Below are 17,228 nucleotides of genomic sequence, written 5' to 3'. Positions count from 1 at the left end.
GGCCCACTCCTCAGGACCACTCCTTCAGGAAACCTTCCCTCATGTCTCCTCCTCTAATCCAATGCCCCATCATCCCAGCCTGAGCTACACACTCTCCAAACCTCGTATTTTGTCTTACTTCTCCAGCAACCAAGCTGGCTCTCTGCGAACCTGTTCATTTGATCTCATAACCCTGACTGGAGTTGGAGAGGACCATGATCCTATATTTGGGAATTCCGTACTCTGAAGCCAGGGCTGATGACAGCAGTGGCCCATCTCCCAAAAGGCCTCAGTCTGCCCAGGCCTCACCAGAGCAGGAGCTCCTCTGGGATGACTGTCTTTCCTACTGAAAACTCCCAGAGAGGCCTTTCTTTCAATAACTGGAATCGACAGATAGGAAAACTAAGGCCCAGGGAGGCAAAATGACTTACCATAGGTCAATCTGCAAGAAAGAGCCAGAGCTAGGACTAGGATCCAGGTCTCAGCCTAGAACTCTTTTTCCTTTATACAAATGGTTTTATGAAAACTAAATCTATCCTCATACTCCCACACTCATATATGCATAGAGAATTTATGAAAAGAAGCACAAGAAAGTTAACTCTGGGGAGTAAGACAGTCGGGTTATCAGAGAAATAAGGAGGGAACCTTTTACTTTTTACCTTAATACCCTTCCAGACTGTTAGTTTTATTTCTGTTTGTTTTGTTTTGACCACAAACATGTTTTATTTATTCATATTTTAAAAATAAATCTGCCACAGAAAGGAGATTCTGGCCCCAGCCCACTCCCAACACACATAAAAACAAAGAGAAGCCATAAGTCAATCTGTCTAGGCACAACCATAAATTAGTGCAGATTGCCTTCTTGCATGGTTTATGGACACTGGTCTCATTCATTCACAGTCACGGTGCAGTTGATGGCTTGAAGAATCTTCCCGGGAAAAGTTCAATTCAATTAGGCCTCTTGGCAGCTCCCTGAGGAAGCTCTGGTATCTTGCTTTTACTTACACAAATGGAGGGCAGACCAAACAGAACCAGACTTTTCCAGAGAGACCCCACCCAGCCCAGAGAGGATGCCCTTAAAGACTCTCCATTAGAGCCAAGCCCAGGGAAGTGGCGAGGGAGGGAGGTGGTCTTGGCAGCACCACTCACATGCGGGCTGACGCCTCAAAGCACTCTAAGTGTCACTTTCTGAGTTCAGTGAAACTCCCGGCCTGGCATTCGGTCTTGTGAGGAGCCTCTCCAACCCTTCCTCTCCTTCTCTGAGCCGTCAAACTGGTTTCCTGCCTGACCCATGCTTCACACGGACCCCATCTCTACATGGAAGTCAGTCATGCACTCCTTCATTCCCCAGAGATACAGGAGTCCTTCCTCTGTGCCAGGCACAGAGAAGAAAGCAAACAAAGGCCCTGTCCTCAGGGGGCTTACACCCGTGGGGATCGTGTGCTAAGAATAACTCTCTGGGTCCTGCATGGCTATCTTATTCCTCTCCATCCTTCAAGACTAGCTCAAATTCCACTTCCCCTGAGAGGCCTCCACTACTTACCCCTGCCCTCAGGGATTGTTTATTCCCTGAACTTTGCCTGCCAGGATGTTTGTGCCATCCCCTCAGCACAAACAGACCATTTTCTCCTAAGCACACTGGAGGCTCCTAATGAGCAGGACCTGGGGTTTCACTTTTCTTGGTTGCCTGATAGCCCACAATGCTAAATGCCTGGTGGCTGACTTCACCGACCTGCCTCTCCAATCTCAGCTTGAAGAGACAAATTAATTAGCTGCTCTCAGGCTGACCAGGACAAAGACATAGCCTTTGTGAGCTTTGCCTGGCACACGGCAAGTGCTATGCAAGTGTTAGCTATTTATTATTTTGGTGAGCTCGTGGGCTCTGCCTGAAACACAGCTGTGATGTCACCCCTCTGCCTTCAGAGCCTGGTTTCCAACAGGCTGAGTTCTGTGGAAGAGTGAGACTGGGCTTAGGGGTAAGTGTCCCCACAAGGGACTGGGAAGGGGGCACTGGGGAGGAACAGGACTTCTCATCCTGAACCTCACTGCAAGCCGCTTACAAATATATCTTTTCAGAAAAGAACTTGTGGAGGTGATTTGGGGAACTCCAAATTCTCAGCAAGTCAGTATTAGAACTCAGGGGTCAGGTCTGGCCGAAGAAGACCCTGAAATTGGTCCCACACGTTAGATGAGCTTTAGGGGGAAGAAAGTGAAGTCAGCATGATCCCAAGGAAGGGGGAGAGCCCACTGATCAGACCCAACTCAAAACTTACTTCAGTTAAAACTAGATTAGCCCATAAGATTAAAAATACCCACATATAATCACGGGCTGCCTAAAAGTATCAGTTGATGTTTATCGGCATCTAAAGAGATGGTTTGGCCCAGGGCGGTGTGTGCAGACAACCTTGGGGAGACATGTCTGACTCAGACGTTTGCAGGGGGTGTGAGTGCTGCAAAATGAGGCCCACACAGGCGATGGATGACTCAGGAATAACCCAGGTCCTGGGTTTGCTGAGTGAGCCTTCTCTCCTCACCACGGAGGGAAAGGGGGCAGGTGCGGGGATGATGGAAGGAGGCAGGCCAGCCAGCTCAGGCCAGGCTGACATTTCCAAAGGGAGTCTGAGGGCCCCTCCACTCCCATTCCCTGCCTCTCCTTTGTTTCTGAATGCCAAACCTCAGAGAAGGGCTATTTAATTCACGGTGGGACATGGAGAGGTGGGGGGTAGGGGTGTCACAGGTTTTTCCCTAAACCCAAGAAACGATCCACAGAGAGCAGGCAAGACTTGAAATAGTAACACCTTAAAACTCTTCCTTTTCAAAATGATTATGGGAAAAATCAGACTTCCGAAATGAAAGGGAGTTGGGGCATAATGAAGAACACGGGCTCTGGAGTCAGAAAGATCTGGGCACGAACTCCAATATTTTCTAGCTGCGCAAGTACCTGGCATAGTTTCTGAAATAGGAGCTTAATAGGCAGCCACTAATGTAATTAAGAAATATATGACAAAATTATTACAAATATTCCTTAACAGGAGCTCAGAGAGGTTGTACCTTGCCTAAGGTCACACAGCCCAGCAAAGAACTAAGACCAGATCTCAGGTTTCTTGACTCCCTTGTTCCTGCCCATTCAGCAGGTTTTTGGTTGTAACTCACTTCTCTGCTTCTCCTATCTCCTCCCGGAGGCCTTACAACACTTTAAGGAAAAGCCCTCTATTTCAAACGTTTGCTGTTCCATTGACCAGGGCTCTGAGAATGACAAGCACCGAGGCTGAGTTCAGCCCTCATACTCTTCATAGGAACTAGGAGTTGATCTGGCCTGGGCTCCAGATGACCCCAGATGCCTTACTCCTTCAGTTCTCCCCTCCTACTAGGGGAACTGGTGTCTTTTCTGACAACCACTGAGGTTACCAACGTGGATGTGCCTTGTCACTTACTCTCATCAAATCCTCTTTGGATCTCTGGTCTCCATTCTCTTTATAATGACCCAGCATGTCAGCCAGGCAGGAAAGAGGATGGAGTCTTGGGTTAGAAGCCCAGAGATTAAAACAAAAGAAGAAGAAGTCCAAGTCCAGAGATTGTGTCCTTGGCACTTACTTGCTAAGTGGCCTCAGGTCCCTTAGCTGTATAATGGGCACATCAATACCACCTGCTAACCCACTGAGACAATCAGGATTAAATACTACATATGCAAGTGCTTTGGAAACAAGTTACAGTAGTAATGAGAATTACTACCAAATTCTACCTGCCTATAGGGCTAAAGAAATTTGTGCCACCTGCTCCCAACACAGAGGCTGCCTCTCAGAGGATCCTGCTGGGCCCTGAGGGTAACCAAAAGCAGCCCCACACCCTTTCTTCCCAGAGGCAGAAGGTCACAATCACAAGGTTAGCCACCCCCTGCTGGCTACCCCCCCCCCCTTTCACTGGCACTCCCCTGCCTAACCAAGGAAGAAGGAAGCCTAGTCAGACCAAAGAGATGGCAGGCAGGGTCACTACCAGAGGACCAGGGAAAGCCCAGGAAAGTCCTGCAGGATTCAGCTGTACCTATATGCAACTCATGGGGACAGGGGATAGGTCCAAAGCTGGGCGCAGAACCCCAACCGCTTTCTCGGGACAGAGAGAGGGCTCCCACCACTGTCATCTACCCCACCCCTAGAGGGAGTCCGAGTGCAGCACGCTGGGCATCGACTCCACAGAAGGCCACGTGTGCATCTGCCCATGGGACTGTGAGGGGCAGGAGATACAGTTGCACTCCTCTGGGAGGCTATGCCAAGACTCACACAGAAAAGAAACAGCAATTCAACATCACGGAAGATAACCTCTATGAGCTGTTTCCTCATCTGTAAAACAGAGATAGCCTTTATTTCGTATGATTATAGTAGGAATTAAATGAGACCACTTTTATAAAGTGCCTGACACTACTCTGTAGATACTCAATAAATGGTAATTCTGATTAAAACACAAACACACCCAACAGAAGAGATGTCACAGGGCAGGCTAGGCCTCATGCCAAAGTTGTGGATAAACAATAAGGGAAACGGGTTCAGGGGGAGAAGTCAGAGCAACTGCTGTGGGATGGAGTGGGCTGGGAAGACCGCCCAAAAGGGTGGAGTCTGAACAGGCCATAGAAGCTGTCTCAGCAGCCAGGCACAGTGCTGGGCATTCCCAAGGGTGCCCTCTACACCGGTCTTAGAAGGCTATCTTAGCATCTTTACCTTACCAGTGAGGCAAGTCAGGTCCAGCGAAATGAGGCACCTGGCCATGGTCACTGGTCCTGAGGGGCAGGAGCAGAGCCCAGACTTTCTGACCATGTCTGCTTTCCCAGAGCTAGAGGAGCGCAGTGGGAATGAGAGGAGGAAAGGCATGCCTTGTGGGAGCTCAGCTAAATGAAGTCCAGCAGCTTAACCAATCGAAGCCCTCCAAGCACCCTGACACTTCTGGAGACACATGTCCTACCTGAAGGCTTCCTCCCAGACCCCAGCTGACCCTCCCCCTCCCACCCCTCCCACTGTCCTGCAGTCCATCAGCTGTTTTCCCAAAGAGAAAAAGGTCACCCCTTTCTTTTTAGAGAGAGCTGTCTGGGCTTCTTGAGACAATTTCAACATGACCTTTAGAGTTGTTCCTCTCTCCTTTATTGAAGTGGGAGAGGTGAGTTCTAGTCTTAGTTTTACAGGAAACCACTTGCTGGGTCTGACATCCATGCATGTGAAGTGGGCAACAGTGACCCTACCTCCCCCCCTCACAGACTTGTTTAAGAAGGAAATGGCAGGATATGCCTTGCAAAGACCAAAACAAAACAAAACAAAACAAAACAAAAAAGCTATAAAGCTATAAGATGTGAAAAGACAAAGGAAGGCTTCTTGTCTCTGGTCAGGAGACAAGATGAATACCTGCTTTATGGGTTCTCAGGCCTCTGCCAGGAGTTCCAGGTCAGGGATATGGGCAAACAAACTCAGGGGGTGCCAGTGGTGAGCTGGGTTACAGGGAGGCTCTCCCTTGGAACAATCACTAGACTGGGAGTCGGGTGAACTGGGGACAAAGTGTAATTCACACAGAGCCCACACATCACAAGGGGGGAAGAAGCGGGAAGCAGACCTAACCTAAGGCTTGGGGTCACGTTCACAGGTCTCCCAATGGTCTAAACTCCCCTCTTACCACCAGCCCCTCCCCGTCAAGGAAAAGGCAAGAATCTCTGTCAGAGAGAGCAAAAAGGCCCAGAGAAGGGCCTCCTGTCACCCACTGAGCCAGTCAGAAGAGAACCCAGAAGCTTTTGTTACTCTAGAACTTCAACTGTAGCCCACTCCGCCCTCCCACAGCTCTCTCTGATGGGGGCAACCCGAGGCCCTGCTTGCTGATTAGGACAGGAAGGTGAACTGCATACAGCGCTTTCTGCTCTTTAAGGAGGGGTACCTTGCAAGGGAAGCAGCTGCCAGCCATGACAGAATGAGGGCTTGCACAAGACTCCTACCCACACTGCGGCGCTGAGAGAGTAGGCAAGACCCCAAAGTGAACTCCTAGGCTCCTGGGTATCTGTAGGTGCAGAGGGAACGTGGCCTCAACCCCCACCCTGGGCCCCTAAGTCAGTTGGTGCTGTTTCCCCTCCCCACCCAGAACCAGCCCTGGAGGCAGCTGAAGTAAGAGGAAGAACAAAATCAGGACACACCCAACACCCCAAAACCTTAAGGAAGGACACCGTTGGACAGCCTAGGGTTGAGAGATTTGTGATTTTTCAGCTTCAGAGAAGACTGTATGTATATAGGAGGCTGAGGTAGGGATGCATCTACCTTTGGTGGTGAAAATCCCAAAAGGGGCAGCTGTCACTCACTGAGCGCTTCCTGTAGGTACAAAGGCAGCTTTGTATGTATTAACTTGGGTCACTGTCACATTGGCAGCACTACAGGTACTATTATTTTCCCCATTTTCTATCTGGGGAAGCGGAGGCTCAGAAAGGCTAAGTGGCAGAGTGAAGAAGCCTTTATCTAACCTCAGTTCTACTCTGCAAAGAGAAAGGGACAAAATGAGCAACCACCTTTGCCACCTGAAAGGGGACCCTTGAGATCTTTTGGTCCTAATTCTCTCTCCCAGAAGAGCCAGATGCTAGGGCTCCTCTGTTTTCTGAATGCCCTTCCAAGCCAGAGACACAGACTTTTAGAACTGCAAATGCCCTGAGATCATATCCAGCCTCCTCATTTTACAATGAAGAGAATTGAGGCCCAAGGCCGAGTGACTTGCCAGGTTACCCGAGTCAGTGGAATGGCAGAAATGACAGACCTGGAAGTGGCCAAAGATCAACTGACAGGTGGGGAGGTGTGCCAGGCCCAAGGTCACAGAGAAAGGTGGGATGAGAAGCCAAGTTTCCTAACTTCTAGATTGATGCCCTTGCCATGGCATCATCTCTGTTCTCCAGCTCCTCAGGGTCTCTTGGCACAGGTACTGGGGGGAAAAAAGCAGGCCAAGCCTGACCCCATTAGAAATAGATACCAGGCCTTCAGGGACAAACTCCTTACTGCCCAGAGTAGGATCTCTGTGGTCATGCTGTTGTCCCAAGAGAAGGCACTGAGACTTGTAGTGTAGCCCCCAGTGCTCAGTGCCCTAACACAATGCCAGGTATCACTGGAAGATGAGGGAGTTGCAGAGAGAAGGGTAATTTATAGACAGTGATTATGGTCTCATACAGGCAAATGACACGTCATGGTCACTAGTTTCCTATAAAAAAATTAAGACACAGGTTTCATGACTCAATTGATATGGTCAAATTTAGAGATTCTTGCCAGTTTCACAGCTGGGCAAGACCTGCAGGAAAAGGCCCCAGCTTGTTCAAGGTCATGTTGTTGTCGGAATCGGTACACATGGCTCCCCTTGCCCAGTCCTTGATTTTTACCAGGAAGCTGGCTGCCACTGGGGTATAGGTGCATGGAGCTGGGCCACCAGCTCCATACACTGGCCCTGCTATTGCCACAGCACCAGCGCTCCACACCAGCAACCGGATCTGTCAAAACAGAGTGTCCTCCTGCAGCACATCCCAGAACCTGCCTCACACCAGCCTGGCATCTCCTTTCGGCTCTAGCATGTCCTTGGAAAAGCTGCGAGGCTTCCTACCAAGAGTCACAAACTCTCCAAACCCAAACCAGCAGAATCCCAGATCTTCATGCCTTCTGCAGATAGCTGAGGCTAAAAAAGCAAAGGCAGCTTTCAAAGCCCCCTTGGACACACTTCCAGGGACTTCTGGGCTATGCAGGCTCCAGTGAACTCCATCAATCACCCAGCAGAACAGAGTGTTCAGGCCTAGCAGTGAGGGAGACCAGGGAGGGGAGGGAACTACTTTTTTGGTTCCTTCTCCCAAAAAGAACACTTCAAAGTCTCTTCAGACCAGAACATCCTGAGCCCACCCACCTGTCCCTCTCCCCACTTGGTTGAGTGACTGGCCAGCCCATGTAGCACCTTGAGACACAGCCGGGTGCCAATGTGGAGGTGAGTGGGGGGGCGGGGGGGGAACAAGCTTCAACCTCCTCCACTCCTCCCTTTGCCTCCAAAACAGACTTTAGAAACTTCCAGGGCCCCACTCCCATAAGCTGTATAAAGGATAGCATTCCTGGGCCGGAAACTGACTCAGGGGCTCCCAACCAGCCTGGGCAGGCAAAGCTGACAGATAACATTCTGGGAATAAAGGAAGGTGACACTATGAGGATCCCTCACATTCCTCCACACTTCTAGGTCTCCAGCACACAGGTCCCCTACTAAAACTCCTCAGACAGACCAAGTAGATATAAACTCCATCCTGGAATGCCCTCCCATGAAGCATGTAATTGCCCTGGCTGCTGTTGACAGAGCAGACTGTGCCACTTGCTGGAAGACACTCCTGTCTCACACACACCTGGGTACCTGGCTCCCCTCAGGGTCTGGCCCAGTCAGAGACCTGCAGGGCTTGGAACCCTTGCTGAAAGTACCTAGTATAAGAAGCATCCCAAGTTCTAATCCTGATTTCTCTCACGCACAGAGCTGGCCTCAATCTTGGGAGCACTCGGACCACAGAGCTCAAGTTTGAAAAGGACTAAGATGGCAGGACGGAGGCTGCCTACATTACTGGAGTGGCCCAGACCCTCACTCCTGGGCAGTCTCAAGCGGTAAGGGTGGGGCAAGAAGCCCACCAGTTTGGTAGCAGCAGAGGTGTCGGAGCAAACTGGACTTACCTATCTTCATGAGGCAGGCCAGCAGGATCCAAAGCGAGATCTCAAAGGGTGTGCGCACATGTGTGTAGTCAATGCCCAGGACTGGGAAGGCCTTTCGAGTCTTCATGCTGTGCTCAGTGACAGAATGGTTAACAGGACGGCTCTCGGGGGCCAGCTCCGGTGGGGCAGTGGTGACATCCCCAATCGAGCGTTCCCGTGGTGGCTCTGAGCCTCGGATGGTGCTGGCAGTAGGGCTGGGCTGCAGGCCATGGCTCCTGAGAACAGGTAGCAGCCCCACCAAGGCTACTGCCACCAGGAACGAAGGGAAGATTCGCGGAGGAGCGCGGCGGCAGATGCCAGACCACAGAAGCAGCATGCTGATCCCTTGGCTCAGCAGGCCTTGACCGTTAGCAAAGTGAGAGTAAGACCCGGGACATAGGTGGCAAGGGGTCAGCAGGTGGAAGACGGACTGGGGGCAATCTCTAGAAAAAGTTCATGTTTCAGAGAGGTATTTGTGTGGAAGCAGATCTCTGCGGGGTGGAGGGAGGCTGGGTTTGCAATGGAGAACTCCAAAGTGGACAAAGGGGACAAGGACCCAGAAAGGACCACAGGAGACCAAAAAGGTCCAGGCTGGGGAAAGGAGGTGGGGGGAAAGAGACTGCACCCTAGGGACAGAGGAAGAGACAGGATAGGATGGACCCCAGGGAAGGAAAAGAGGGAAAGATGGAATTCTTGGCTGAGCAAAGTGACTGAGGAGCTAGGACTCAGCTAAGGGAAGGGGCAGGGAGCCTGAGTAAAGGAAGGGGACCGAAGGTGGGGGGGGCCGGAGGGCGGGAGTGGGAGCCAGTCCAGGAAAGGAGAGAGGGGGCTGGGAGCTCAGCCTGCAAGGAAGGAGTGAAGCCGGAAAGCTGCTGCCGGGAGCTTCCCCACCCAGAGAAGGGCCGGGGTGCAGGCAGGCGCGCTGGGCTGAAATTCCGGGGAAATGGAGGGAGGCGGAAGGCGGAGGCAGGCGGCCTGGCGGGAGGGCGCCTCGGGGCGGGCTGGGGGCGGCTCGCGGTGGGCCGGCAGCAACACGCCCCTCCTTGCGGCCCTGGCGCGGCGCGGCGCTCCGCCCCGGCCCAGCTTCAGTTCCGCCGCGTCCAGCTCCAGTGACAGCCCCGGCCCCGGCCCCGGCCCCGGCAGCGGCGGACTGATGCTTCGCTGAGCCCGGCGCTGGTATTTATACGCACCAACGAGCAGCCAGCGCCGCGGGCTAGAGGGACCTGTCAGCGCCCGCGCACCGCAGCGACCACTGCCGCCAAGGGAGGGAAGTACGCGTAGGAAGAGGAAGAGCAGAAGAGGGAAAAAAAAAAAGGGGGGGGGGGGATTGAATCCCCAGAGATTCTAACTAACAAGGATAGAATGCCGTACTATTTACAAAGCACTTTCACGTAGACACCTGCGGGATCGTGAGTTCCCAGCTATCTTGGAAAGGATATATTTTATCTTATGTGTTTGGTTACTATATGACCTTGAACAAGTTACTTAACTTCTCTGTTCCCTAGCTTTTTTATCTGTCAAGTGCATATGGTAACACTACCTATTTTGGAGGGATGCTATGATGACCAGATGAGATAATCTACACAAACTGTTTAGAATAGATCCTAGCCTATAGAACCATTCCAGTTTTGCAGGTGAGAAAACAAGAGAATTCCTTAGCTAGTATATAGTTATATTAGTTTGCTAGAGCTGCTGTAACAAAGTACCACAAACTGGGTGGTTTAAAGAATAGAAATTTTGGGGACACCTGGGTGGCTCAGCAGTTGAGTGCCTCCCCAGGGCATGATCCTGGAGTCTCGGGATCGAGTCCCACATCTGGCTCCCTGCATAGAGCCGGCTTCTGTCTCTGCCTATGTCTCTACCTCTCTCTATGTCTCTCATGAATGAATGAATGAATGAATGAATAAATAAATAAATCTTTAAAAAAACAAAAGAAGAGAAATTTTTGTCTTATACTCTGCAGACTAGAGGTCTTAATTGAAGGGGTCAGCAGAGTTGGGTCCTTTTGAGAGCTCTGAGGGAGAATCTATTCTTTGCCTCTCCTAGCTTCCAGTGGTTGGCTGACAATCTTTGAGGTTGGATGATTATGCCAACATAACCAGTCTTCATGTGGTCATCTCCTTGGGTCTCTGTCTCTCAGTCCAAATTTCCCCTTTTTACAGGATCACCAGTCAGATGGATGGGGGCCCACCTTAACGATCTTATCTTAACTTGATCATCTTCAATCATCTATTTCCAAATAAGGCCATGTTCACAGGTCCTGGAAATTAGAACTTCAACATCTTTTGGGAGGGTACAATTCAATCCACAGCAGTGGTGAAACTGAGATTTGAACGTGTTCATTGGAATTGGTAAAATTTAAGAGGTCATAGCTGTAGACAGGAATCATTGGAAAGCTTAGAGCAGTACCCAGCAAACACCACACATATATATGCATATATGATGTGTATATATATGCATATATATGCATATATATATCATTATCTTTATTTACATGTACTGAGGGCCTCAAATGTAGACTTTTGGTGTTAGGACTGCATGAAGTTATACATTCAGTCACATAGACACATTGACAGACTAAAAGGAAGGGATATCTGAAAATTGGTTCCATCATGAGACTCTACCACCTAGAGTGTGCTATGAATTTAATAATTTCAGATAAATTATATCACTATTATATTATTCAGGGTAAAAGTGTGATCTTATTAAAAACAGTTAAATATACTGTGATATTTCTAACCCTGTTTTAGCAAGTCCTCATTTTTTAACCATTCCAGCCCCATCCTTCTCAACTCAGAGAAGACATGTTTGTGCAGATCTTTCCCCCTGCAGATCTAGTGCAGTCTCAGATGCTTGGACCTTGGGTGGCATCTCCTCCCCCCGCACCCCCAGCCATGTCTGCTTCCCTGTCCCCTCACTGAATATTTTCAACAAAAGTAATGGGAATTTTATGGAATTGCTATAGCTATGACATCAATATATGTAGCAAATAATGTGTGGAAAGAATATGCTGGGCCGCTTACTAGCTGTATGTCATGACCAAGTCACATTTTACATTTTGTTTTGTCACTTAGTTTCTTCATATACCCAGAGTAGGTCTTGAACCCACAACCCTGAGACCAACAGTCACATGCTCTACTGACTAAGCCAGTCAGGTACCCCTGTGCATACCTTTATTTAAAAATACTTTATTTTTTTACCCAGGGGTGCCTGGGTGGCTCAGTCGGATAAGCATCTGACTCTTGATTTTACTTAGGTCATGATCTCAGGTTATGATATTGAGCCCCATGTTAGGCTCCAAGCTCAGCAGGGAGCCTGCTTCTCTCCCTCTGCCCCTCCTCCTGCTTATGCACGTGCTCGCTCTCTCTCAAATAAATAAATAAATCTTAACTTAAAAATACTTTATGGCTTGTTTGGCTTTCAGTTCAGAGGAGGTGAAGGTGCAACTGTCTTTGGTGGTCTAGAATCCAGGTTCATCTGACACCAGCCACCTCCACCATGCCACCTAAGTTTGACCCCAACAAGATCGAAGTCATCTGCCTGTGGTGCACCGTTAGGGAGATCAATGTCATGTCTGCCCTGGGCCCAATCCACCCTCTGGGTCTATCTCCAGAAAATGTTGGTGATGACATCACCAAGGCAAGCAGTGATTAGAAGAGTCTGAGGATTACAGTGAAACTGACCATTCAGAATAGATAGTCCCAGATTGAAGAGATATCTTCAGGCTTGGCCCTAATTATTAGAGCCCTCAAAGAACTGTCAAGAGACAGAAAGAAGAAAAACATTAAGCACAGTGGAAATATCACTTTTGATGAGATTGTTGACATTACCTAACAGATGCAGCACAGATCTTTAGCCAGAGAACTCTCTGGAACCATTAAAGAGATCCTGGGATGGCCCAATCTGTGGGTTGCAGTGTTGATGGCCACCACCCTCATGACATCATAGATGACATTAATAGTGGTACAATGGAATGCTCAGCTAGTTAAGAACTACAAAGGAAAATATTCCAATAAAGGATCATTTGGGGTGCCTGGCTGGCTTAGTAGAACATGCAACACTTGATCTCAGGGTCATGAGTTTGAGCCCCAGTTTGGGTATAGAGATAACTTTTAAAAATAGTAAGTTAAATAGCATATTTTTTAAAAGAGAGACAGGGTAGCCTGGGTGGCTCAGCGGTTTAGCGCCTGCCTTCCACCCAGGACTTGATCCTGGAGACCCGGGATCGAGTCCCACGTCGGGCTCCCTGCATGGAGCCTGCTTCTCCCTCTGCCTGTGTCTCTGCCTCTCTCTCTCTGTGTGTCTCTCATGAATAAATAAATAAATAAAATCTTAAAAAAATAAAAAGCAAATAAAAAGAGAGACTCATTTGACAAGACTCCCCCCCCCCCCAAAAAAAAAAACTTTATGGCAAAAAAATGTTAACCACCATCTGAGTTTTCAGCAAGTCATAATCTTTTTGCTGAGAAGATCTCACCTCGATGTTAAGGCTGCTGACTGATGAGGGTGGCGGGTGCTGAAGGCCTGGGTGACTGGGGCAATTTCTTAAAATAAGACAACAATGAAGTTTGCTGCATTGATGACTCTTCCTTTCATGAACGATTTCTTGGGAACATACAAAGTTATTTGATAACATGTTACCCACGGTAGAACTTCTTTCAAAATTAGAGTCAATCCTCTCAGACTCTGCCATTGCTTTATCAACTCAGTTTATGTACTATTCTAAATCCTTTGTTGTCATTTCAACAGTCTTTACAGCATCTCCACCAGGAGTAGATTCCATCTCAAGAAACCACTTTTTCACTCGTCTATGAGAAGCACTTCCTCATCCATTAAAGTTTTATCATGAGGTTGCAGCAAGCAAGTCAATCCCATATTCAGGCTCCATTTCTCATTCTAGTTCTCTTGCTGTTCATACCACATCTGCAGCTAGTTCCCTCGCTGAAGTCTTGAACCCCTCATAGTCATCCCTAAGGGTGGAAATCAACTTCTTCTAAATTCCTGTTAATGTTGATATTTGGACCCCTTCCCATGAATCATGAATGTTCTTAATGGCATCTAGAATGATGAATCATTTCCAGAAGCTTTTCAACTTACTTTTCATAGATCCATCAGAGGAATTACTATCTAAAGCAGCTATAGCCATATGAAATATAATTTTTAATGTATTTCTTAAATAATAAGATTGAAAGTCAAAATGGCTCCCAGACTCATGGGCTATAGAATGAACATTGTATCAGCAGGCACAAAAACAACATAAATCTTGATGTACATCTCCATCAGAGCTCATGGTTGACCAGGTACATTGTCAATGAGCAGCAGTGTTTTGAAAGGAATCTTTGTTTCTGAGCAATAGGTCTCAATAGTGGGCTTAAAATATCCAGTAAACTAGGTTGTAAACAGATATGCTGACATCCAGGCTTTGCTCTTCCCCTGGTAGACCACAGGCAGAGTAGACTTAGTGTAATTCTTAAGGACCCTAGGATTTTCAGAATGGTAAATGAACACTGGCTTCAACTTAAAGTCATGAGCTGCATTACCCTCTAACAAGAGAGTCAGCCTGTCTTCTGAAGCTTCAAAGCCAGGCATTGACCTCTCTCTAGCTATAAAAGTCCTAGATGGGGCAGCCCGGGTGACTCAAACATTTAGCACCACCTTCAGCCCAGTGCCTGATCCTGGGGACCTGGGATCGAGTCCCACGTCGGGCTCCCTGTGTGGAGCCTGCTTCTCCCTCTGCCTGTGTCTCTGCCTCTCTCTCTGTGTGTCTCTCATGAATAAGTAAATAAAATCTTTAAAAAAGGGGGGGAGGGATCCCTGGGTGGCGCGGTTTAACGCCCGCCTTTGGCCCAGGGCGCGATCCTGGAGACCCGGGATCGAATCCCACGTCGGGCTCCCGGTGCATGGAGCCTGCTTCTCCCTCTGCCTGTGTCTCTGCCTCTCTCTCTCTCTCTCACTGTGTGCCTATCATAAATAAAATAAAATAAAAATTTTTAAAAAAAGACTAAAAAAAAAAGTCCTAGATGGCATCTTCTTCCAACACAAGGCTGTTTTGTCTACATTGAAAATCTGTTGTTTAGTGGAGCCACCTTCATCAATTATCTTAGTTAGATCTTGAAAGCTTGCTACAGTTTCTACATCAGAACTTGCTGCTCCATCTTACACTTATTTTAAGGAGATGACTTATTCCTTTACAACTCATGAACCAACTTCAGATAGCTTCAGACTTTTTCTGCAGCTTCCTCTCCTCTCTCAGACTTTGTAGAATTGAAAAGAGTTAGGGTCTTAATCTTTGTTGTCCTATATGGGTGTGGTTCATGTCACCACAAAACACAAGAGTGACATCAAAGATCACAGATCACTGTAACAAATAAAATAACAATGAAGAAGTTTGAAATATTGTGAGATTTATCAAAATGTGGCACAGAGGAGTGCCTGGGTGGCTCTGTTGGTTAAGTTTCAGCTCAGCAGGGAGTCTGCTTTTCCCCCTCCCTCTGTCCCTACTCCCCCACACCGTGCTTGTGCCCGGAGCCTCAGTGTCCATCGAAAGATGAATGGATAAAGAAGCTGTGGTCTATGTATAAAATGGAATATTACTCAGCCATTAGAAATGACAAATACCCACCATTTGCTTCAATGTGGATAGAGCTGGAGGGTATTACGCTGAGCAAAGTAAGTCAATCGGAGGACAAACATTATACGGTCTCATTCATTTGGGGAATATAAAAAATAGTGAAAGGGAATAAAGGGGAAAGGAGAGAAAATGAGTGGGAAATATCAGTGAGGGTGAGAGAGACTCAGAACAGAGAACATGAGAGACTCCTAACTCTGGGAAACGAACAAGAGGTAGTAGAAAGGGAGGTCGGCAGGGGGTTGGGGTGACTGGGTGATGGGCACTGAGGGGGGCACTTGACGGGATGAGCACTGAGTGTTATGCTATATGTTGGCAAATTGAACTCCAATTAAAAAAAATATACCAAAAAAAAATGTGGCACAGAGACACAAAGTGAGCAAAAGCTGTTAGAAAAACAGCGGGATAAACTTGCTCAATGCCAGATTGCCACAAACCTTCAATTTGTAACAAATGCAGTATCTGTTAAGCACAACAAAAAGAGATCTGCTTGCCCTTGCACCTGTAAGGTTATTTGAAGGTGGAAATGGCTACTGTATGTCAATCTCAGTTCCTGGCACATAGTTAGCACTCAGCAACTGTTCATTTCTTTCTTTCCTTCGTTATATAGTATCACTGCCCCTTTTCCCAATCTCCCCTTCACTTGCTCCATTCCAACCACACCTAACCTCTTTGCTATTTTTTAGACGCTTCTGCCTCAAGGCCTTAAGCATTTACTGTTCCTTCTGCCTGGAACACTCTTCCCTACATATCCACTCAGCTCACTCCCTCACATCCCTCAAACCTTCCCACAAATCTCCCTCCTGCACAAGGCCTACTGCCTGATAACCCTATTTAGTAGTGAGGCTTCCCCTGTCCAACCACCACCACTACCACCCAGTCCCAGCCCCTATTCTGCTCCTTTTTTTTTCCGTAGCATTTTTCACCTTCTCACATATGGTATAATTTACCTATCTACTATATTTATTGTTTACTGCCATTTCCCACATAGGATGTAAGCTCCACGAGGGCAGAAGATCTAATTAATTAATTAATTAATTAATGGATGACAGGACATTATTTGCACACGAGAAAATCAAGGCCCCAAGAGGATAAATGCTTGTTTCCTGAGAATAAGGGGGGGTCAGGTGTGGATCCAAGTCTGTCTGACTCTGAAGCCTAAGTTTTTCCTACTTTTCTAGGCTGATAGCCAGTATGGAAACATACACACACCCTAGGCAACTAGAAGAGAGTTGGGAGGATGGTCTGGAGTTAGAATTTGGAATTCAGGGCAGCCCCGGTGGCACAGCGGTTTAGCACTGCCTGCAGCCCAGGGTGTGATCCTGGAGACCTGGGATCGAGTCCCACGTCGGGCTTCCTGCATGGAGCCTGATTCTCCCTCTGCCTGTGTCTCTGCCTCTCTCTCGCTCTCTCTGAATGAATAAATAAATAAATCTTAAAAAAAAAAAAAAAAGAATTTGGAATTCAGCAAGAGGATTTTAAGCTAAGATCATAATTCACTCAATAAATATTTAGTACCTACTATGTGCAAATTCCTGTGCTTCCTGCAGTGGGAGTTCAATGAAGAATCTGATAAACACCCATCATTGAACTTGATATATCTACTCACTGCCTGGACATCCCATAGGTACTTCTACCTACCGGTATAAAGCACGGCCTCTGGGGGATCCCTGGATGGCTCAGCAGTTTGGTGCCTGCCTTTGGCCCAGGGCGTGGCCCTGGAGTCTCCGGATGGAGTTCCCCGTTGGGCTCCCTGCAGGGAGCCTGCTTCTCCCTCTGCCTGTGTCTCTGCCTCTCTCTCTCTCTCTGAATGAATAAATAAATAAAATCTTAAAAAAAAAAAAAAAAAAAAACCACGGCCTCCCGTCTTCCCCTGAACTTGCTGCCACTCCATGTTCCAGATACAGATTGCTTGG

At 48.0% G+C, this 17,228-nt stretch overlaps 1 protein-coding gene and 1 pseudogene across 1 annotated transcript in view; one reads left to right on the top strand and one right to left on the bottom strand.

Moving 5' to 3' along the window:
* Positions 1-9,810, bottom strand: part of SLC9A1 (solute carrier family 9 member A1) — a 48,586-nt gene extending 38,776 nt beyond the window's left edge. Inside the window, exon 1 of the mRNA XM_072827611.1 lies at positions 8,667-9,810. Coding sequence (XP_072683712.1) covers positions 8,667-9,021 — 355 coding nt within the window. The 5' untranslated portion in view covers positions 9,022-9,810. The remainder of the gene's footprint in view (positions 1-8,666) is intronic.
* A 2,309-nt stretch (positions 9,811-12,119) lies between these two features.
* On the top strand, positions 12,120-12,673 carry LOC140633054 (large ribosomal subunit protein uL11-like; annotated as a pseudogene).
* The last annotated feature ends 4,555 nt before the right edge of the window (positions 12,674-17,228 follow it).

This window comes from Canis lupus, chromosome 5, assembly GCF_048164855.1.
Source record: "Canis lupus baileyi chromosome 5, mCanLup2.hap1, whole genome shotgun sequence".
Classification (NCBI taxonomy): Eukaryota; Metazoa; Chordata; class Mammalia; order Carnivora; family Canidae; genus Canis; species Canis lupus.
The sequence above is the reverse complement of the archived record's forward strand: the minus strand, read 5'-3'. Positions and strand labels throughout refer to the sequence as shown.